Here is a 24,014-nt window from a genome sequence, read left to right as displayed (position 1 = left end):
GTAATGACATGCTTAACGGTATATATTACGAGAAAAAAAGGAGCTAATTGTTTTTCTGCTGCTCCCTCTTATATCAAATAAATTTTAATGCCTTCAAATATTAAAAAATACATTTTCATCAACCAAAAATAGACCGCTTAAACTAAATTAATTTTGCTAGTAAACTTTGTGAGTTCGTTATTAGTGCAATTTCAGTGCTAATAAGTTTGTAATTATAGTCGTCCATCATTATTTATCAATGATTTGATTTCTGATATTGAGCAATTATTTCTTTAGTTGGAGTTCTTGTTATTAAACTGAATGTTTCATATAACTAATGAATTCACCATCTTTTTTACCTATTCAAAGGCTCTTGATTATTAATAAATATAAATTAATTCCGTCATATGTATTGTATATTGGCTTATTCACTTTTAGAATGATCAATAGTATTGGACCCAAAAATAGAAAGAAGAATAAATAGTAGTAGTTCTTTTAGTCCAAAAATAAAAAAATTAGTAGTTCTTTATTTTTTTCCCCCTTTAATGACTTAAATCCAAATCTAATGCTTAGTGGCGAGACATTAAAACCTAGAAATTTGAATTCCTGAAAAGTAATTCAAATATTAGGAACTAGTAATTTGTCCGTGCTCCGCGCAATGGTTAAAGAAATATATATAATGAGAAGATAATATATATAATGAGAATATATATTCAGTTAACAATTAGTTTCTCATATTTAAAATAAACGAATGAGATATATGAAATCAATACAGAAAAGAAAATACAAAACATATAAATCAGCACCTTTTTGGCTATTTGGCATTAACAATAACTGGCATTTAAAACGATTTATTTTGTAATAATGTCATTCAAAATTCGTTAATGCAATAAAATAGTAATTGTACATGCCCAAATATATTTGTAATAATTTTGTGCATGAATTATCTGGTAGAATAGAATTCCTTTATATATTTCGCTTCTCCATTATACTTGTTCATTTCTTAAATATTCAATCCGTATTTGTATGCTTTTTATATGCATCACATCTATGAAAACTTGAGAATATTTAGTATTGCATCTTTCAGAAAAAAGAAATATAATGTTAATAGTTAAAAAGTACAGCAATATATTGTTAATTGTAAAATAAATAGTTTATTGTGACAATTATTCAAAAAAAGTTTGGTGTGCATGATCTATAACCTTTTTTATCCATTGAAAAAATCATGTATTATAACAGACGATGAGTCATTAGACATCTTGACTTCAGTCTACGGAAATTTAGTAAAATGATTCATGAACAATAATAAACTCACCGATATTGTTGCTTTCATCTCCTGGAAGAGCGAGAAAGCTTTTAATTTGTTTCTTAGACCTCATCATCTAATTTTCAAAGAACCCCATGTAAGAATGAAATTATTTTATATTCTATTCAAGATTAATTCACTCTCACAAAGTGAGCAATATAATAACTAAAAGATGCAAAGTTGATTAATTGCTGCAACAACCTAAAATCAAGCAGAAAATCGAGAATAGGGAATATAGAGATACACTACACGATACACCAACCACACATGAAAGAGAACAAAAACAATTCAAAAACGGAAAGAGGAGATTTACCTTAGTAGACTGGGAGAAAGAAAAAAAAGAGGAGAAGTGCAAGAAAGAAGAGGAAGGACATGATAATTAGAGGCTGGGTTTTAAAAAAGAAAGAGGGGATTTACTGTGGCGTAGAAGACATAACTGGAAAACATGGGCGTGATCAAGCAATGAACCCAAGGCATCCAATGACACAAAAGTGATATTTACTCCTTGAAAGCCCACATTTGATCATACTACTTCCGTAGGACTTAGTAACCCAATTTTACCACAATTCCTGTCAATCTTATTACTCTAATATGCATAGTTAGCAACATGGAAAACGTCGTTGGAACAATATTTATCAAAACACACAAGTTATAATGTTAATAATAAGTTGAGAATTTTCCTTATTCAGTAGATAAATTAGCATTTGGACTACCAAATAAATCATAGAGAACACTGCCCACTGGTCTGCAATGAAAATATAGAGCAAGGATTCTTGATGGCCCAAAATATCAGAAAGTAGCACATCCAAATGAACCCAATGGATGATCGGCGGAAAAAATCGTACATACATTTCTGCAACACCATTCCATTCAAACAATGGCATTGAATAGTAACTTATCCTTAGTACTATCAATTGGTTGAAGCGTTTAGGAGACTTATCTGAAGAAATGGAAAACCAGACGATGAGTCGAGAGAGAGATTATCATTTTTACCATCATCTTAAGAATAAACACTGTATTGTTTTAGATGGACGTCAAAAACCAAATAAGAGACGTGCCTTTTGAAGCGACTACGCTGCGAACGAAAGTAGTTTTAAAAGACGGAACAGTTTTTTTCACTATTTTTCTTAGTTTGTAAAGACAAAGAAGTAAGAAAATAGATAAATGAAAACCCTGTCACAGGAGATGTGCCACGTCATACTGATATGCCCCTGATTTATAAAATTATATAGATATAGATTAAATTATACATGCAATTTTTTTTGTTAATATTAATATCCTAAATATTAGGGTTTCTATATAATAGTTCAAAAATAAAAGTTTTAGTTGAATTCAATATCTAAAATACTTTAAAAATTAATTAAATGACTATTTTATTCGACGTGAACTCTATATTTAAAGGATAAAAAGACGAACAATATGTCATTAAGGGTCTTCGTTGCACATATTCTTTTAAAGATCACATACATATTATCAAAGAATATATTTGAGTTATAAAAATAATTAATAAAAAAATTTAATTCCAGAAAATGATGAATGCCATTTAACTAACTCGGTAAATGAAGAAATCTTACATCAATAAAACTCCCCAAATGCCTTATTGAATTATTCACATATTGTTGAATTTCACTAAAACGATATGACTACCACATTTTTAATTAATTGTCAATTTTCATGCATCACACAAATAAGTTGGGTAGACTGTATAAAAAATTTTCTTATTTTCATTCTAAGTTTTGCTTATCATTATTTTCACTCCAATATTAAATATTTTGTTATTAAATTTGTATGTATATATATAGTTTGCAATATATATATAGAGAGAGATTCAAACCCTCATATCCTCTTATAAACTGGTTTGATTAATCTATGAAGTAACTATCAATAGTACAATGAGCCTCTATTATCTTAACAAGTGAAATTTGTGTATTTATTTCATTGAACTAGGCAACAACATCAAGAATTCCCGTACAAGATATGCATAATATTCAGAATGAAATGTCAATCATGTTCATTGCTAAGTTCTCCATCATCAGATATTCCATTTCTCCTAAGCAATTCATTTTACTGGTTCCATTCCCTGCATTTTCAAACACACAAAAATTAGAATAATGTTACTAAAACTACAAGGTTAACGTCTAATTCCCCTCCTTCCATTGCTGTTGAATTAATCAAACTTAATAGGCCGTTTGGGTAAAAAGCTTGTCCTCGTTTTAAAACAACCTTTTTTTAAAAAATAATTTAATTGATATACAGACTGATACAGTAGCATAAAGAAATTCTACACAATTAGTGAATTTCAATATGTTCTACCATGTTACTTAATTGTCGTACTATTTTTTCAGTGACTAATTCAACTTATTATAATAGCGTATATGTATACAAATTACTTTGCGTATATTAGTTAATTAAAGTCATTTTAGGAGAAAGATAATGAAACAAGACAAGACACGCATACCGTAAAAAGAATTTGGCATGGTTTGTTTGAAGGTTGGATATTTGTTGAACTTCTTGAGAGGGCAAGAAGAAAGTGGAAGAATTGGAATATTTTGGCAATTGCAAATCTCAATCATGTTTCCATCTGGGTCGTGGAAGAAGAGTTGATCTACAGTGACTCTACCTTCTTTCACAGTTGTTGTTACATACTCAATCTTCAACTCTTCCAATCTCTCAATTATGAGGTCCATATCCGAGCATTGGAATGAAATGTGATTGTCTTTTGGGTTTATCTTTCCCTTCTTTGACGCTGCATCTTCTTTTCCTAATAAATGTATTCCAATTCCATGGTTGAACAACCTGAAAAAATAACAAATAAACAAATTAATTATTCTATGTTTTTTAAAGTTTATTGTGATAAATGTTTAGAAAGAATTTCAAGAGGGTAGAAATCGGATGTGTGTGTGTGTGTTGGAGAAGGGCGTATATATATATACCAAGCTCCATCAAAGTCAAAGGAAGAGGGCCTCTGGATGAGGACAAATCCAAGAACTTGCTCATAGAATTGAACACTTTTGGAAACAGACTTGCAAACAAACGAAACATGATTTAATGCTAACAAAGGCATCCTTGTAATTTCCTCATCAGGTGAGGATGATGTCGTAGATGATGAATCTGATGACCAGTTGAAGGCAGTGATCTCCTCAGCTTTCACTATCTCTTTTCCCATTATATATATCTTTCTCTTATAAGAATTCCTCTCTTTAATTCACACTCTAATTACTGAGTTAATGATAATTTTGGAATCAATAATAAGTAGTAGATGAATGAAATACTCCTTAAATTTCTGTTAGGAACTTTACATAGAAGTGCACATATATATATATAAGCACACAAAGGAGAGAAGGTGCTTGGTTTTCTAGGGTACTCTTTCACTTGTACGGAGGGTCAGGTTGGGTTATGTTAGGTGGGGGTGAGGGCTAAACTAACCTCGCTTTAACTTCATTTGAAAATTAATAATTCATATTAGGGGTTTACGCGATTTAGATCCAACCACTTATTTAATACAATACCGTGTTTCTGAAATGACTCCTGCATATAGTAAAAAAAACAAGCATAAATAGAACTAATATACTAATTTCAAAACCCAAAATGTCTTACTTGAAATTCGTCACTCGACTAGATCAATAACTAGATGCATGGCACATGGTGTTTATATTAACTCTTAAACTCCCTCTGTTCTTTTTTACTAGTCCATTGTATTAAAAATAACTTTTATTTTTACTTGCCCTTTTAGCAAATGAAAATAGATTTATTATTTTCTACCCTTAGTATTAAGTACCCACAATCCCCAAATTTATTGGAGTCATAACTTTAATAATTATTATCAAGGATAATTTAGTAACTATAATATTAGTTAGAACAAATTAACTTTTAATTTGTTAATTTTAAAGTTAGATTAATTGAGTAGGTGCAAATGAAATAAATATTCTCCTATTCATCAACTGAATTTTGATGCCCTCCGACTCCTGCAATAGCACGTTTTTCTTTTCTTTTTGTCCAAATTAAATTCTCGCAAGACTTGTCAAAGCACATGACTTAAGATCTAGTCAAGACTCATGACCAGCACTTCAGTGTTGACGTGTCAGTCATATTCTTACTCGGTTTCACTAGCTCTTTAGGCATAATAGCCTAATAGACTCCTTTACTTTTTCAGGTTTAAATCCCTATATTTCATGAAGTTTCATTCAAACGCTTGTGCTCGATCAAAATGAATATTTTAAACCTCTCTAACCGTTGACCAAACTTATGTGGCATTGCTGAGTAGTATGAATTGGATAGTATGCACGCGCAAAGAGAGCGTGAACTTATAACGTAATTTTTTTAAAACGCAAAAGTCAAATATAATAAATAAAAAAGAAAAAGAAAAATAGAACAAATAAAAGTAAAAGGGAAAATAACCCATAAAGTTACGCTACCCATCACCCCCCACCCGCTGCCTTCTACCTCGTACCTCTCCTCCATCAAGACTACCACCATATTTCATATGAAGGACGTAAATGAGAACTGCAGTGGATATAACAATTAGGGCTTTTTCCCTCTTCTTTAAATTGGGAGTTTACTTGAAGGAAATACAAATTTTAACGAGTCATAAAGAAATTCGAAAATAAAGAATTTGTGGATTGAATCATTGAACGACTGACGTTGAGAGCTAAGAGGCATTGGCTCTGACGGATGAGTTTGCGGAGAACGGCGATTAAGTCATTCGTGAGCAAATGTCTGATTTTGCTTGTAAACACTTGCTCCGACGAAAGTCAAGATGACAATGATGATAGCAATCAGATTGTATCTCTTTGGATGAAAAAAATTATGGTTTGAGAAAAAAGGTTGGGATCTCTGGTGCCTTATTGTTTCTGCAACCATTTCCTTAAACACAAAAATTAAATCTAATAGTTTCACAAGCAATAATTATGGTGAGAAAAAGAGAGAAGAAGACGTTGAAGCAAATGAATTTTTTGGTGAATTTCGTGGAGGTTCTGAAAATGGAGAGAATATTTGAAAGTACTAAATGGGCGTGGAGGAGAAAGATAATTTAGTTGCAAAGAAGAAGATGATGATATGGATATATGCATCTGACATGGATTTGATGTGTTATGTCAGGGCAAGTGAGACTCACGTATACAAGGAGGGGTTTAAACTATTCATTTTGATCGAGTATAAGTGTTCGAATGAAATTTCATGAAATACATGGATCGGAATAACAAATCGAAATAAGTATGAGGGTTTACTAGGCTATTCTGCCCTTTATTTTTTTCCCATATGTTTTAACAAATCTTTGTTTTATGTTTTATTTTTTTGAATTGTCTAAGAACTTCTCTTTTGATTTTGTTTAGGACTTCTCTTTTTATAATCTTTTAAAGGAGTAACTGAGCTTGGTATAGGGGCAAATTTTTGACTATATTTTATGTCGCAAGTAAGCCGCACGGTAGTCCGCTTGGATCAAGTGTTATTTTGTTGCAGAAACAAATAAACAAATAGTAGAAATAAATGTGACTAATCTTCAATAGTTTATCTTGTCACAACTTAAAATTTAAAATAATACAAATGAAGTGTCACTATTAATAATTATCAAAAGTTGTGTTTACATGTTTTGTAAAGAGTGATCAATCCCACGCATGTGTGTAACGTGAAAGGACGCGTTGTATAAATAAATAAATAATTAATAGACAAGTATGTCTATATTTTTCTCTATTAACACCCTAAGAGGTGGTTTGGTAGAGTATGTTAGAGAAAATAATGCATGCATTACCTTTGTGTATTAGTAATGCTTTGTTTGATACACATTTTTAATCTATGTATAATTAATACAAACATTAGTTATACATTCTATTTGGTATTATCATATGCATAGCTAATGCATAGAAAATTATGCCATTAGCAATACAAAGGCTATTAATGCATGCATTAGCATGGTTAAAGACAAAATTATCCTTAAAGTCCCTCAAGTTAAAGAATATGCATGGCATTTTTGTAAACAATTAAATTTCTTAAAAATTATGCAATGCATTTTAATTTTTAATACACCACACCAAATAATGCATAAGAAATAATCTCTTTATAACTAATACTTGCATTACTAACTCATACATTACTAACCCCTGCATTACTAATCCCTGCATTAATAATACACCTTATTTAACATTATTCTTATACGCCCTACCAAACGATCCCTAAGTTTATAGATGAGATGTAGTACAATTCGTACTACTTTCACTATGTATTTTAACTGTCTTATATTGCTTTCTAAATTCTAATAAGTGTTATTCTCGTCGGAAGCATATGATAAAATTAAAATGATAGATTAGTTGAAGTCGTGCATTTTATGTCTTCCCAGACTCGCTTTACTTCTTTGTCTTTTTCTTGAAATAGAAAGAGCAAAGTATCATTTTCAGGAATTGCCAGCAAACTATGAAATTTGTGATTTGAGTTTTTATATGTATCCCAAGATGTGCAAAATTTAGATTTGGTCAATTTCCTCCTCGTGAAAACAGTCGTTGCTAAATTATATTTTATATAGGAATAAACCTAAACCACTAATTCTTCCTATACACACCATATCAGAATAAACTAAACCACTAATCCTTCCTATACACACCAAATCACAATGTGCAAGGACCTCTAAACCGACAACTTCAATCCCAATAGGCCAATAGCATTCCTCAACCTCAAGGTATTGAAAATTGCTTCATCTGATTAGAAAAACGCCCACCATTTTAGCTATCAAATCTCTAGCTAGTAATTCAGCAATTATATATAGCTGCAAGCTAGGTGTGTTACATATAGTAATTAAGAAGCAATGTTACTTCTATGATTAGGGTGGGCATTCGGTATTTCGGTTTGGTATTTAAAAATTTCGGTTCGGTATTCGGTTTATCAGTTGTGTATACCAAATACCGTACCAAATTATTTCGATACGGTTCGGTATTTTTTATTTTGGTTCGGTACGGTTTCGATTTAATAATCGCTAAATAAGCTTATGACGCCCGACAGCTTACAACACAATGAATTCACAATTCACTCAATGAATTCACAATTCACTGACAGCCTTCTCCTAGCGGTTTGTCTCCTTTACCAAGAACATGAAGCAGGATGTTAACTGCATGAAAATCGGGTGAAAATTCATTTCGATCCATTTCATCTAACAATCTATGAAATTGATTCAGTGGTTCACAATGAATTCACAATTCAGTTTAAAACCATAAACACAACATTCAGAGATCTTTGATGCCACACATTGACGATCGACTTTGATGTCAAGTGCAGAACCATAAATACAACATTTAAGACAGATTTAAGACATGCAAAACCATAAACACAGAACCATAAATACAGTCAAGAAAAGAAAGCAGCATACTAATTTAAGACACTACATGCATAAGCTTAGAGAACACAACAGTAACAGCAGACTCTAACAGTAGCATCAGAATCAAACATAGTGCAACAAAAAAACAGAGAGGGCATCCCTCAATTCAAGTTTACACTAATAGTCTCGAATCAACTTAGTCTTAATTCTTAAATATGGATTCCAGGAAGACGCTCAAGACAACACCTAATATGCTTCCTTAAACTATATGTGCCATCCCTCTTTGGATGAACATTATAGACTCGACCACAATGTTTGCACTCTACTTTGCGAACTTCTCCGTTATCTTCTTTCACCTCAAAATGTTTTCAAATATGATAGCATACTTAAGGAGCACGGGGCATGATTGCACTTGAACCTAAAAAAAAGAAAGATAAATCATAAGTTAGAATATTAGTTTTTGATGATAATAAAACAAAACTACAAAAGTATATCACCAAACAAATAGAGTATTAAACTTATCACTCAAGTTGCAAGTTGCAACTATACATCAAACAATGCTAGTAGTGCTTCTATTATTTTTCATATCTAAAGATAATTCGACCAAATATGTCATACAAATAAACAAGTATGATATATTATTTTGAACTAAAATACACACAAAATATTAAAGCTTACCAAGCTCGAGTTCCTCAAGATACTCCAAGTCTTCTTCAACACTAATAGGATTCTTCTCTTCTCTAAGTCAATCTTGAACACAAACAAGAGCTTGCACACATTTAGGAGTCAATGAACTCCTAAATGAATCAAGAATACGACCACCGGTGCTAAACGCACATTCCGACGCCACACTAGAAATTGGAATGGCCAACACATCACGAGCCAACTCCGAAAGAATAGAAAATCTAGGAGCATGTGTTTTTCACCAACTTAAGATATCAAATTCTTCACTAAAAGGCTCTTGTTCTTTACTAATGTATTTATCCAACTCCGATTTAGCACCTCCACTTCCATTGTCTTCCTTTTGTTTCTTCAAGTGAAGCTTTGTCCTTATTAATGATGCAGTTATAACACTCCCACTAGATGTATTAGATGCGTTATTAGATGAAGTAGAACTAGATAGAGATTAAGGGCAAGATCCAGTTGAATACTTTTTTAGATACTCTTCAAACAAAGAATTCATATAAGCATACACCTCAACATTTATTATCTTCCCTTTTTCCTCCCCAAAAAGCTCTTCAAGTGCAAGGCTAACATATTCAAATTTGTTACGTGGATCCAAGACGGAAGCAATAAAAATTATTTTATTCATCTTTTCAGACTCACCCCAATACTTCTTGAACTTTTCTTGCATCCTCTCAGCTATTTTTTTCAAATGCTCATCCTCACTAATTAAACACATTTTTAAATGACAATAAAGTTCAGATACATCCTCAAAATGAGAATTATAAGTGACATAACGTGAACCTGAAACTTTTTTGGTGAGCTCATGAAATCTTGCAAGAAACACTATCACAATCCTCACATTCACCCAATCATCAGATTCAAGAGGACCTGCACTACTACCATCTTCACAAAGATGAAAACATTGATAAGCAAAAAATCCATCATCAAAAAGATGAAACTTGTCAAAGGCTTTTTCAAAGTTTTGTGCCGTATCCAACATCAAATAGGTGGAATTCCACCTAGTAGGAACATCCAAACACAATATTTTGGTACATTCTACCTTTACATATGCACAACACTGTTTAAACTTTAAGGTCCTTGCAGGCGAATATCTTACATACCTCACAATATTTCTAGCATGTATGATAGAAGCATCAATTTCTTTCAAACCATCTTGTGCAATTAGATTTAGTATATGAGCCATGCATCTCACATGAAGATGATGTTTATCACTCATCATATTAGTTTTCCACATATCTAACTTTTTAGACAATTCTTTGACTGTGACATCATTTGAAGAAGCATTGTCCACGATAATAATGAACACCTTGTCTAATTTCCATTCAAGCAAACAATTAGAAATAGCTTTAGCCATCTCTTCACCCTTATGACTAGTGATAGGGCAAACATTTAGTATTCTTTTATGCAACTTCCAATCCCTATCAATGAAGTGGGCTGTCAAACACATATAATTTATTCTTTGCAATGAAGTCCATGTGTCTGTTGTGAGGCAAATTTTTGGTTGTGCTTCTCTAAAAGACCTTCTTAGATTTTGCTTCAATTCACCGTAAACTTCATAACAATCCCTTGTTATTGTTCTACGAGAAGGAAGACGAAATAATGGTTGAGTTATTCTCATAAACTTCATAAACCCTTCCTTTTCTACAAAACTAAATGGTAGTTCATCAATAACTATCATCTCAATTAAGGCCCTCCTAACCACTTCTTGATCAAATTTCCAAAGTGATCCTCCATCATTTTGGCAAGATTAAAAATTTATCTTTGTTTGACTATTATCTTTATCAATGTTAAGTGGATATTCTTTGCATCTAGCTAAATAATTTTTTAATCCTGTTGTTCCATTCCTAGATGAATTAGCAGCATAAGCTTGCTTACAATATCTACACCTTGCTTTACCAACCCCATTTACCTCAAATTTTTCAAAATATTGCCAAACTTCGGATCTAGGTTGCATGGCTTTTCTTTTCTTAGAATCTTGAGTATCAATTGTGTTGGTGTTGCTATCTTCAGTAATAGGTAAAATTTCAGTTGAACCGGCATCACTTACTCTACTTTCATCTGCCATCTATACAAAATTAAAACAAATATAAACACAAATTAAGACTTATATTTCATAACTTCATTCGAGTTGCTACTAGTTGCTATTGCTTAAATGAATCTCTAATATCCTTAATAGATTTTTTTCTACAATGTTGGAAATGAAATGATAAGATAAAAGAATTTAAGTCTTGTACATTGGTAAGCCGTGTAAAATAATTATATAATCAAATTAAATTTGTCTTTATAGCATACTTGATATTGTAACATGAAAATAGAGTGATAGTTTGTTATATCCAAATTAATTATAATAATTATATATTAAAAAGTTAACACCAAAGTAGGCAGTATATGTAACTTAGTCCTAAATAAAAAGAAAATCTAAGAGAGAGATGAAGCCTTCATTAGTGGATATTTTACAAAAAAAAATAATTGAAACTTAACTTCAGTAATTAAGAAAGGACTTCAGAATGGGTCTAATGAAACTAATAATCCATTCATTCCCCAATCAAGCAAACCAAGATTATTCGATAAAACACTTTAAGATTCAGAATTCGTTGATCACTTTAAGTATAAACAAGTAAAAAGGAAATCAATGTATACGACTCAAATGCCCAAAATATCAAACCTATTCAAGATTCAAGCCAAGATGCAAATTGGATATGACAATCAAATTGGATATTCAGAGACAGAAAAAAAAATCAAAGGAATAGATGGAGAGAATGCTTTTCGATTTGGTTAACGTCAGAAACTTTTATTTAACGTCGGAGGAGATTAAGGTCACCACCGGAGATTAAGGTCACCGCCGAAAATTTATTAATAAAAACATGATACCTTTGAAGAAACTAGAAATATACCTTTGATTCTTTGAAGTCACAGTAGCCGATCTCTTAGTATTCTCACAACAACCGTTCTCTTTGAAGTTTGAAGTCTTCGTTCTGGCTGAAAGGCTGAAACTATCGTCGTTTGCCGTTTCTGACTTTCTGAAACTATCCCCTTTTCTAAATTCCCTAATCCCTAATTGAATGAAAGACTAGAGATAAGGGTTGGGCTAGGGCGCTGGGCCTTATTAGGTTGGGCTGGGATTCTGGGCAGTATGTATAGATATAGGTCCAATTTAAAGGTCTTTAAAAATTCGGTATTTCGCTATACCGAAATTTCAAGATCCTAATACCGATGACCGTACCGTTATACCGAAATATCAAAAAATGTAATACCGAATTAGACCGAAATATCCAAAAAATCGAAACCGAAATATCGAATTAATTCGGTCCGGTTCGGAATTTAATTTTTCGAATTTTATGCCCACCCCTATCTATGATCAATTTATCTTGTGATTTTTTTATGCTAGCTGTATGTTGTGATTATTAAGTGTACAACAAAACTTAAATAAAAGCCACCAAGGTGCATCTTTATTAATTGAAAAGGACAAGAGATAAAGAGTGAGACAGTATATCCACCGTACAAAAAAATTTCTATTTTATTTACCGGATCAATTTAGCTCACATGAAAAGAAAAACGTATATTAAGTCTACGAAAATTAAATTAAATTAAAACCACTATGGTGGCCATTTTTATGAATCGAAAAAAGCAAAGAGACAAAGGGTGGTGAGACACGTCTATATTCAACCTAACCAAATCTTATTTTATTTGTGTGATCATTCCTTTTTTTTCTTTTATTTTTTTGGCCTAATTCCTTCATACTATATAATCCTTCAACAGTAACAATATAGCATGGTGGCTAAATTCTCCTGAATTCTAATTGAGTTATAACCCTAATAGTCAACTTTCAAGGGCTTGATCAAGATTGTTAGGTTTGAGATAAACAGAATTGATGGGAACCGCGTAGAAAATGCCAGCCACACAGCTAAAGTGATTTTTTCAAAAATATGAAAATGCTTGTCGCATAGCTTTGTCCTACTGTAGAGAAACTGGTATTTCCATTTTAAAACAAAAAGTGGCAAATAGGGGGAATTGAAAACGGTAAAGGGCCAAATATATCCTTATACTTTCGAAAAAGATTTATATATATCATTCGTTATACTATGAGTCCAAATATACTTATGCCGCTATATTTTGGGTTCAAATATACTCCTCATTTAAACGGAGGGACACGTGCCATCGTCCTGTTGGTCAATTCTAAATATCTCCTAATTAATTAAAAAGACACATACTCATAACCGAAATATTTGTAAAAATTGCTTTAAAAAAACTGAAACTGAAAAATATTTTTTTATAAAAACTGGAAAAAAACATTCAACAAAATATTTTCGTTTTTTTAAAACTAATGCACATGTAGTCCACTGCTTTAGGAAAGTATTTTTTTTTCAGTTTTTAAAAAAAAGTATTTTTCAGTTTTTTCAGTTTTTTTTAAAGCAATTTTTTTTTTTTGTAAAAACTGAAAAAAATTGTTTTAAAAACTGAAAAAAGACTTTCCTAAAGCAGTGGACTACAAGTGCATTAGTTTTAAAAAAATAAAAATATTTTGTTGATTTTTTTTTTCAGTTTTTACAAAAAAAATTATTTTCAGTTTTTTTTTAAAGCAATTATTTTTTTGTAAAAAACTGGAAAAAAAAATTTTATTTTAAAAACTGAAAAAAATACTTTCCTAAAGTATTGGACTATAGGTGCATTAGTTTTTAAAAAACGATATTTTGTTGATTTGTTTTTCTTCAGTTTTTTTAAAAAAATATTTTTCAGTTTTTTTAAAGCAATTTTTACAAATATTTCGGGTAGGGGTATGTGTTTTTTTAATTAATTAGGAGATATTTAGAATTGACCAACAGGATGATGACATGCGTCCCTCCGTTTAAATAAGGGGTATATTTGAATCGAAAGTATAGCGGTAGGGATATTTTTAGACACGTAGTATAACGAAAGGTATATTTAAACCCTTTTCGAAAGTATAGGGGTATATTTGGCCTTTTACCAAATTGAGAATGATTGGAGTTGATTCCTTTTTACATTAACATATGTACATATATATTCTCCTTCATCATTTATCATGTAAACACTACTAGAAAACTGTCAAAATTCGTCCACAGAATACCGAACGAAATCGGTCGAAAAAAAAAACCAACCGAAATCAGTCGGAAATTAAGTAAATTGGTCGCAAAAGTCAAAGAAAATATTTTTGTCAAGGAAAATAGTAGTCCCACAATAGATATATAATAATTCCAACCGATTTCGGTCGGAAATTGATCAACATTTAACCAAGACCTGGTCATACTTGTATATTATTTATAAAAATAATTTTTAAATAAAATTTTTCAAATATACCGACCGATTTCGGTCGGTAAATTTGAAATTATGCTTTCCCGGCCAAAGCAATTGGTTTTTAATATAACAAAAAGTATATATATATATATATATATAATTTACCAATCGGAATAAGTTTTAATTAAATTTTTCCGACCTAGTTCGGTCGGAAATACAATTTTAAAATAATTAAAATATAAATTTAGTGAAAGTACCGACCGAAGTAGGTCGGTTTTTGTCGACCTTTGTATAAATAGCTTTTAAATAAATAATATTTAATACTTAATTGATATATGTATATATATATATATATATATATATATATATATATATATATATATATATAGAGAGAGAGAGAGAGAGAGAGAGAGAGAGAGAGGTTATATATTATACACTTAGTATATATACTATACTATACTATGTATATACTATATTATACTATACTATACTATACTATATATACATCTTATATAGCTTATATACGATGTATATATAGGTTATCGAATATAGCTTATATATATACACTATACTATACTATACTATATTATATATACATCTTATATCGATTATATATATATATATATATATATATATATATGTGTGTGTATATATATATATATATATAGAATAAAGCTTATATACCAATTACTTAACCAATGTACGATATATTTAATTCCGGTTAGTTAATATATATTTTTATATAAAATAATTAATGTGTTATTTCAGGATTATAAATGAAATTTTAGAAAAAATAACTAAGCATATTTTTACATTAAAATGTCATCATAATTTTACTCACTTGAACTAATTTTTTATTGATTTATGGAATCCTTATTTAATGCACTCTTTTTTCATAAAAAAGAAACAAACAAACAAATAATAAAATGGATAGATTAGTAAATAAATATTCCATGGGAAGAGTAGTAGTGGGGTTTTTCATGGAAAAACAATTTTTTATTAAAAGTTTTCAAAAATTCCGACCGATTTTGGTCGAAAAATTTGAAATTATGCTATTGTCCCACATCGGCCGAAAGTTGTGAGCCTTTCCATCTTATAAGTTGCTTTGATGCCATAGAGTCCAACAACCGTGGACTAACAAAAAATAAGCAAATATAGGAAGGATTGTAGTTAGTGCTTAGTAATAAGATTTAATATTCTATATTAAATCTTATTAGAATTCAATAAAATAATAATGATAATAATATATAATAGTACTAATTAGTAATATAATAATAAGATATATACTAGTACTAATTAGTAATAAGATATAATATTATGGTGCTGTGATATCTCGAGCTGGGGAGTATACATGCGATACAAAAAAATATATATCTGAAAGATTTCTAAAATTATTATATATTTAAAATTCCGACCGATTTCGGGCGGTATATGTAATTTGGTTGTCAGTCAATGCATTGAAATAACCGACCGTTTTCGGTCGGAAAATTTCGACCGATTTCGGTCGCAACACCTTAGCGACCATCATTTTTCCGACTAATTAAAAGCGGTCGGAAATCAATCGTTTTTTTTCAAATTTCGATCGATTTCGGCCAGTTTTTCTGAACGAAATTAGTTAGTTTTTTAGCAGCGAGAGACAATGGTCGTTGGAATAAATTATTGTGTTGGGCCGTTCATGAGAGGTATTATTTAGTTCATCAGCCAATTTTCCCTAAACCTTACTGAGTATCTACAAACAAAACCATTACGGGTAGGAAAAATTATGCTTTTGAATGTTTTTTTCGTGGGAAATAAATGGCGGCTAAAATTTTAGTAGCAGACGAAAGAACAACGTTCTGCATCCTAGAACAGGTTTTACACTGTGGAAAAGCAAGGAAATTAATTACGTATTCGTTTCTTGAGGAATTTCTACGTACCCTTAGTAATTCAAGTTTTGGTTTAAAGAGATCCGTATCCGCAAAGAAAAATGTATAAATCTCGTAACATGTGATTTACGTGTAATCCTCCAATAATATGAGATTTGACTGGGAGTTGGCAAGGGTCAGATGGGGTTCAATTATTTGGTACTTGCAATCATGAGATAACGACTGTGATATTTTATATTATAATTTTGGACGGTTAGGTTAGTTGGCAATTGGATCGTCAGCCATTTTGGAGAAATATTTTATTTAATTTATTTTTGGACTGAAGATATAAAAATAGCTGGAAAAAATAGTTAGTGACCAAAATACATACTTTAACGATCGTTTGCCCGTTAAGGTATATCGTCTTTTAAAAGGGCGATATACTTGAATTTGAAAAGACGGGTAAGTATAGCGTCGTTTATTAAGGCGCTATTATAGCACCTTAATAAACGGCGCTATACATACATAATAAATCGCCCCCTTCCCTTCCCCACCAAATCATAACTCCCCCCAATTAAAACTTAAAAAAAAACAGGCGGTCCCCCCATTTGTTACGCCCTATGCGTTTCAAGGTGACGTATAATGAATATGAGACTTGTTAATCATGATTTAAATGAGTTTAAAGTCATAATATGACTATATATGATGTTTGGATAAAACACATAAAGTTTGGGAAAAGTCGGATTAAAGTTGCGAAAAAACCAACTAAGAATTTGCCCTATAACAGAGTTTTTTGAGAAATAAATTTCGTGTACTATATGAGGTCTTTTTGGGACATATTATATACCAAATTGAAGGTCTTGGAATGTGGTTTCCAATGCCCTTAACCGTTCGTTCATACGATATCCGGATAAAAGGTTATAAGCGTTGGAAAATGAGCGAATCAGAGGGTGCCAAGCTAGCACCTTTTGACTTTTCAAAAGTTGATATATATTTTTTAACTCGTCTCTCTCTTCATTTTTACATAACATCTGACCAGAGGACACCGTAAACGGTCCTTGAGCTCTCTAATATTGCTTCAAACAAGACTATCATCCCGCACACGAAATGAAGAAGCGATAACATTAAAACGATCCCTACGACGTAAGTATCGCTATATCGCCTCTTTTTTTTTTTGTAGTTTGTGTTTTGGAATGTATTTAATAGTTAATAAAATTTCTAATTTCTGTATTTAAGCTTTAAAATATCAAGAAAAGTTGACAAATTCGTTTCCTAATAGTCAGACCTCACGGGACGGTGATCGGAAGCCGTGAGTTCGAGTTATTTGACTTGTAGTGGACTATTTTGTGGGCTGTTTCGTGTTGCTTTTGGGATGTCTATTGTGATGCTTATTTATGGAGTTGGGAAGAATAAAAGGGGCGTGGAGAAACGCCATATGTGATAGGGTAGTAAGTTAGTTGCTCGTTATTGTAGTTACACGCTAATTGATAACTTGTTAATTGGGTGTATTATGGTATATTTGAGGGTTTTGTTGTATTGAAGGTCCCGAATATATATATGGGTACGACAGGGCCCAGTTCCGTCCTTTATACAGTTGTACACTCTAATAGAGGTCTATAGACAGTCATGTATAATTAGCTAGTATGTGGCCTTGTCGGCTAGCCCTACCGTATTTCGTATATATATGTTTTTTTGGGCATATTTTCTCATGTAGGTTGTTCATATGAATTAGTAGTTTATTTTCAGACTTTATGCATAACTTACACTTATTTCACGTTTATATCTTAGACGAATACTTAGGGGTATTCGATAGGTAGAACTTGGGCACTCGTCATGGCCCATCGGTTTGGGTCGTGAAAAAAAGTAGTATCAGGGTAGTTCTGTCCTAGGGTTGTCTACAGACCATGTCTAGTAGAGTCTTGTTTATGGGTGTATTGTGCACCATACTTATAGACATGAGGCTACAAGATATTTAGGATGATTACTTTTCTTTCTTATCTTAGATCGTGCGATATAAGAATTCATTTTCCTAACAACATGTTATGTTTTCAGCGATGCCAAGAAGGCTACAGCCGCCCAGAAGGGCAAGTCCGTGGATGATGAGACTACAAGTAGAGCGCCACGAGTTACCAGGTCTCGGGGAGAGTCGCATAGTTAGACTTTATCTCAGACTTCACATACCCTTCCCTCTCCAGAGGAGATCCGAGGGGCACCAACTCCAGCACCCGCTCCAGTACCCCCAGCTCCTCATCCAAATACATCGGGTCAAGAGATGAGAGATGCTATTCAGTTATTGACTCGATTAGTGTCTGCACAAGCTCGACTCCAGGAGGTTGGTATAGGTCATGCAGATAGGGCCATTAGTACGAGGGTTCGTGATTTCATTAATTTGGACCCTCCGATATTCACTGGAGCATATCCAAATGAGGACCCCTCAGGTATTTATCGATAGGATGCAGAGGACTTTGAGGGTAATGAAGGCCACTGCGACTGAGTTAGTTGAGCTAGCTTCCTATAGACTTCGGGATATTGCAATTAATTGGTACGAGTCTTGGAAGTTATCCAGAGGTGAGATGCCCTTCCAGCAGTATGGCAGGATTTTACAAAGGCTTTTCATCGTCATTATTTTCCACCAGAGCTTAGACGGGCCAGAGTTGATAGGTTCTTGACCCTTCGACAAGGTATGAGTGTTCGGGAGTACAACCTTCAGTTTGATTCTTTGGCTAGGTATGCTCCCACTATTGTAGCTAAGATGGAGGATAGGGTTCACCGGTTCGTGATGGGGTTGGAGCCGCACCTGCTCAATGACTGTATGTCGGTCTCACTTCATCCAGGCATTGATATTTCTCGTATTCAGGCATATGCTCAGGGTGTAGAGGAGTGTAAGCAGAAGCAGAGGGCCGATCGTGAGCATGATAGGGGCTAGAGTAAGAGACCGAGATCTTCAGGTCCTTCTGGTGAATTTCGAGGTGGTCAGAGACAGCAGTACCCGAGGTATCCAGCTCAACCATCAGCTAGTGCACCCCCTCAGATTTTCGGTAGGATATTTGATCATTCCACATATTCAGGGCCCAGTTAGAGTTCCAGGGCCTCTCGTTCTCAGTATAGGGGTGAGTCAAGTCAGATGAGGCCACCCTTGCCACGATGTGCTCAATGTGGTAAGCATCATGTCGGGTAGTACCTCGTGGGGTTAGGTGTTTGTTATACTTGTGGTTATCCAGGCCACGTTATGAGAGATTGTACGACGAGAGGTGGTGCAGGTATAGTTCAACCAACGGGATCTATAGCTGGTTCGTCATCATCAGTACGCCCCCCTGGGCAAGGATCATAGGAACCGACCGGTCGTGGTAGAGGCAGAAGTGGAGTCATCAGGATGAAGAGTCGTCACCTGATGTTGTTAAAGGTATATTATCAGTCTCTTCATATGATGTATATGCATTGATTGATCCAGGTTCCACCTTATCGTATGTCACTCCATTGGTTGCTAGCAAGTTTGGGATAAAACCTGAGTTGATTAAACCTTTTGAGGTATCTACACCTGTTGGGGATCCAGTGATAGCTAGACGGGTATATAGAGATTGTATAGTAGGAGTTCTTAGTCGTTCTACAGTAGCGGACCTGATTGAGCTAGATATGGTAGAATTTAATGTTATAATGGGTATGGATTGGTTGGCTTCTTGTTATGCTAACATTGATTGTAGATCAAAGATGGTTCGGTTCCAGTTTCCAGGGGAGCCAATTCTAGAGTGGAAAGGTAATACTGCATCGCCGAAAGGTTAGTTTATTTCCTATCTCAAGGCAAGGAAGATGATCATAAAGGGCTATATTTATCACTTAGTTCGGGTACAAGATATGAAAGCAAAGTCACCTACCCTTCAATCTATTTCGGTGGTTAATGAGTTTCCCGATGAGCTTCCAGGCCTTCCGCCAGAGCGAGAGATTGAGTTTGCTATTGACACATTACCATATACTCAGCCGATATCTATTCCTCCTTATAGAATGGCACCTGCAGAGCTGAGAGAGTTGAAAGAACAACTGAGGGATTTGCTTGAAAAAGGATTTATCACACCTAGTACATCACCGTGTGGAGCACCTGTGTTATTTGTGAGAAAGAAAGATGGTTCCTTGCAGTTGTGTATTGATTACAGACAGTTGAATAAGGCGACGATTAAGAATAAGTACCCACTCCCGAGGATTGATGATTTATTTGATTAGTTGCAGGGTGCCAGGTGTTTCTCAAAGATAGACTTGAGGTCGGGGTACCATCAGGTAAGGGCTAGAGAAAAGGATATTCCGAAGACAACATTCAGGACCAGATACGGACACTTTGAGTTTCGTGTTATGTCATTCGGTTTGACTAATGCCCCAGCGGTATTCATGGAATTGATGATATTTTGGTTTATTCCCGTTCAGAGGCTGAACATGCAGATCATTTGCGTACTGTGCTCAGAGATCTATAAGAAAGGAAGTTGTATGCAAAATTCTCTAAATGTGAATTCTGGTTGAATTATGTAGCCTTCCTTAGTCATATTATTTTGGGTGAGGGTATCCGGGTCGATACACAGAAGATCGAGGCAGTGAAGACTTGGCCTAGACCACGACACCGACAAAGGTTCGTAGCTTCCTAGGTTTGGCAGGTTATTACATGAGATTTGTAGGGGGTTTTCTTCCCTTTCAGCACCATTGACAAAGTTGACTCAGAAGGTAACCAAGTTTCAGTGGACTGATGCTTGTGAGCGGAATTGCTAGGCATTGAAGGACAGATTGACTTCAGTACCGGTTCTGACACTTCCAGAAGGGACCGATGGTTATGCTATCTAATGTGACGCTTCGGGCGTTATATTGGGTTGTGTATTTATGCAGCATGGTAAGGTTATCGCTTATGCTTCTAGACAACTAAGAAACCACGAGAAGAATTACCCGACCCACGATTTGGAGTTAGCCGCGGTGATTCATGCACTAAAGATGTGGAGGCACTATTTGTATGGCATTCATGTTGATATCTATACGGACCATAAGAGCCTTCAGTATATATTCAAGCAAAAGGAATTGAATTTACGTTAGAGGCAATGGTTGGAGCTACTAAAAGACTATGATGTTGATATTTTATACCATCCAGGAATGACGAATGTAGTAGCCGACGCCCTCAGCTGTAGATCTATGGGTAGCTTATCATATTTACAACCAGAGAAGAGTGAGATAGCTTGTGAGATTCATCGGCTAGCTAATCTTGGAGTTCAAATATTAGATTCAGGTGGTACCGAAGTTACTATTCATGATACGGCAACATCCTCTCTAGTAACTGAAGTGAAGGAACGCCAGTATAAAAATCATGTGCTAGCTCACTACAGAGATACAACCCCTCAAAAGGATAAGACATCATTGGAGATTACAGGAGATGGAGTCCTCAGATATTGAGTTCGATTATGTGTTCCAAATGTACCAGGGTTGCGCCAGCAGGTTATGGGAGAAGCTCACTATTCTCGTTATTCCATTCATCTAGGAGCGATGAAGATGTATCATGATATCGGGGGAATATACTGGTGGGACGGAATGAAGAAGGATATAGCAGAGTTTGTTGCTCAGAGCCTAAATTGTCAGCAAGTTAAGATTGAGCATCAGAAACCCGGTGGATTATTGCAGGCTATAGAGATTCCGACTTGGAAATGGAAAGTGATTAACATGGATTTCATCATAGGCTGACCTCGTATCCAGCGTTAGTTCGATTCTATTTGGGTTATTATTGATAGACTTACAAAATCAGCCCATTTTCTGCCTGTCAGGACTACGTATTCAGCAGAGGATTATGTAAGGATTTACATTAAGGAGATAATACGACTTCATAGTGTCCCTATATCTATTATCTCAGATAGAGGTGCTCAATTTACAGCTAATTTCTGGAGGTCCTTCCAAAAAGGATTGGGTACTCAAATAAGTCTTAGTACAACATTTCATTCCCAAACAGACAGTCAGGCTGAGCGTACTATTCAGACACTAGAGGATATGCTACGGGCTTGTGTGATGGACTTCAAGGGTAACTGGGATGATCATCTTCCATTATTGAGTTTGCATATAATAATAGTTATCATTCCAGCATTCAGATGGCTCCATACGAAGCTCTTTAAGGACGAAAGTGTAGGTCACCTATCGGATGGTTCGAGGTTGGGGAAACTAAATTAGTAGGACCAGAGTTGTTACAACAGGCAGTTGAGAAGATTAAGCTTATACGGGAAAGTCTATTAGCAACTCAGAGTCGTCAGAAGTCATATAGAGATAATCGACGACGAGACTTGGAGTTTCAGGTAGATGACTGGGTATTCCTAAAGGTATCATAGATGAAAGGCGTTATGAGATTCGGTAAGAAAGGAAAGCTTAGCCCTCGGTACATTGGACCTTATAAGATCATACGCAGAGTAGGCCAGGTAGCATATGAGTTAGACTTGCCTTCCAACTTAGAGTCAGTACATCCAGTTTTTCACGTGTCTATACTCCATAAGTGTTTTGGAGATATTTCTAGAGTCATTCCAGTTGACGATGTTCAGGTCACATAGCATCTATCATATGAGGAAGCTCCCATTGCTATACTAGATAAACAGGTTTAGAGATTGAGAACTAAAGATGTATCTTTGGTTAAAGTACTTTGGAGGAACAATAATGTGGAGGAGATGACTTGGGAAGCTGAAGAAGACATGAAGTCTAGGTATCCTCACTTGCTTCCGGAGGAGGATCGAACTAAGACATCACAGCCTTAGGTACGTATATGGTACTTGATTCTTATGTTAGTTATTGTCATTGCTAATGTGAGACCATTGGTGTTATTGATGATTGTGGACCTGTGTGGCTTTGTATTGTTGGGTTTTCTATCTAACAAGTTGATAGTGGTACCATTACAGAGGAGACTCTGCCAAAATTTCTCTAAATATCTGGGAATTTAACATTCGAGGACGAATGTTTCTAATAGGGGAAGATTGTTACACGCTGTGCGTTCCAAGGTGACGTATAATGAATATGAGACTTATTAATAATTATTTAAATGAGTTTAAAGTCATAATATGACTATATATGTTGTTTGGATAAAACACATAAAGTTTGGAAAAAATCGGATTAAAGTTGCGGAAAAACCAACTAAGAATTTGCCCTATAACAAAGCTTTTTGAGAAATGAATTTCGTGTACTATATGAGGTATTTTGGGACATATTATATACCAAATTTAAGGTCTTGGAATGTAGTTTTCAATGCTCTTAACCGTTCATTCATACGATATCCGGATAAAAAGATATAAGCATCGGAAGATGGGCGAATTAGAGGGTGCCAAGCTAGCACCTTTTGACTTTTCAAAAGTTGATATATTTTTTTTAACTCGTCTCTATCTCTCTCTATATATATTCATTTTTACATAGAATCTGACCATAGGACACCACAAACGGTCCTTGAGCTCTCTAATATTGCTTCAAACAAGACTATCATCTCGGACACGAAATCAAGAAGCGATAACATTAAAACGATCCCTACGACGTAAGTATCGCTATATCACCTCTCTTTTTCTTTGTAGTTTGAGTTTTAGAATGTATTTAATAGTTAATAGAATTCCTAATTTCTTTATTTAAGCTTTAAAATATCAAGAAAAGTTGACAAATTCGTTTC

General features: G+C 33.8%; 1 protein-coding gene and 1 long non-coding RNA gene across 2 annotated transcripts; both read right to left on the bottom strand.

The window, feature by feature from the left end:
• Nucleotides 1-3,111: 3,111 nt before the first annotated feature.
• On the bottom strand, nucleotides 3,112-4,562 carry LOC104102125 (glyoxylase I 4-like). The gene is made up of 3 exons (XM_070178824.1): nucleotides 4,219-4,562; nucleotides 3,744-4,081; nucleotides 3,112-3,365 (listed from the first exon to the last, which is right to left on the bottom strand). Exons 1-3 carry the CDS (start codon nucleotides 4,449-4,451, stop codon nucleotides 3,274-3,276), a joined length of 663 nt encoding a protein of 220 aa, XP_070034925.1. The 5' UTR covers nucleotides 4,452-4,562; the 3' UTR covers nucleotides 3,112-3,273.
• A 2,685-nt stretch (nucleotides 4,563-7,247) lies between these two features.
• On the bottom strand, nucleotides 7,248-7,448 carry LOC138905792 (uncharacterized). Its single transcript, XR_011413586.1, has 2 exons — nucleotides 7,379-7,448; nucleotides 7,248-7,333 (listed from the first exon to the last, which is right to left on the bottom strand). It is a non-coding gene; the product is annotated as an uncharacterized lncRNA (long non-coding RNA).
• Between the last annotated feature and the right edge of the window lie 16,566 nt (nucleotides 7,449-24,014).

Source organism: Nicotiana tomentosiformis, chromosome 1, assembly GCF_000390325.3.
Source record: "Nicotiana tomentosiformis chromosome 1, ASM39032v3, whole genome shotgun sequence".
Taxonomy (NCBI): Eukaryota; Viridiplantae; Streptophyta; class Magnoliopsida; order Solanales; family Solanaceae; genus Nicotiana; species Nicotiana tomentosiformis.
The sequence above is the reverse complement of the archived record's forward strand: the minus strand, read 5'-3'. Positions and strand labels throughout refer to the sequence as shown.

Bases quoted from the DNA above. Each gene is read 5' to 3' on its own strand.
- LOC104102125 (XM_070178824.1), bottom strand. From the start codon at position 4,451: ATGGGAAAAGAGATAGTGAAAGCTGAGGAGATCACTGCCTTCAACTGG. The intron at 4,082-4,218 runs GTATATATATAT...TTATTTTTTCAG, and splicing joins TTTGACTTTGATGGAGCTTG to GTTGTTCAACCATGGAATTG. The intron at 3,366-3,743 runs GTATGCGTGTCT...TTGAAAATGCAG, and splicing joins CATGCCAAATTCTTTTTACG to GGAATGGAACCAGTAAAATG.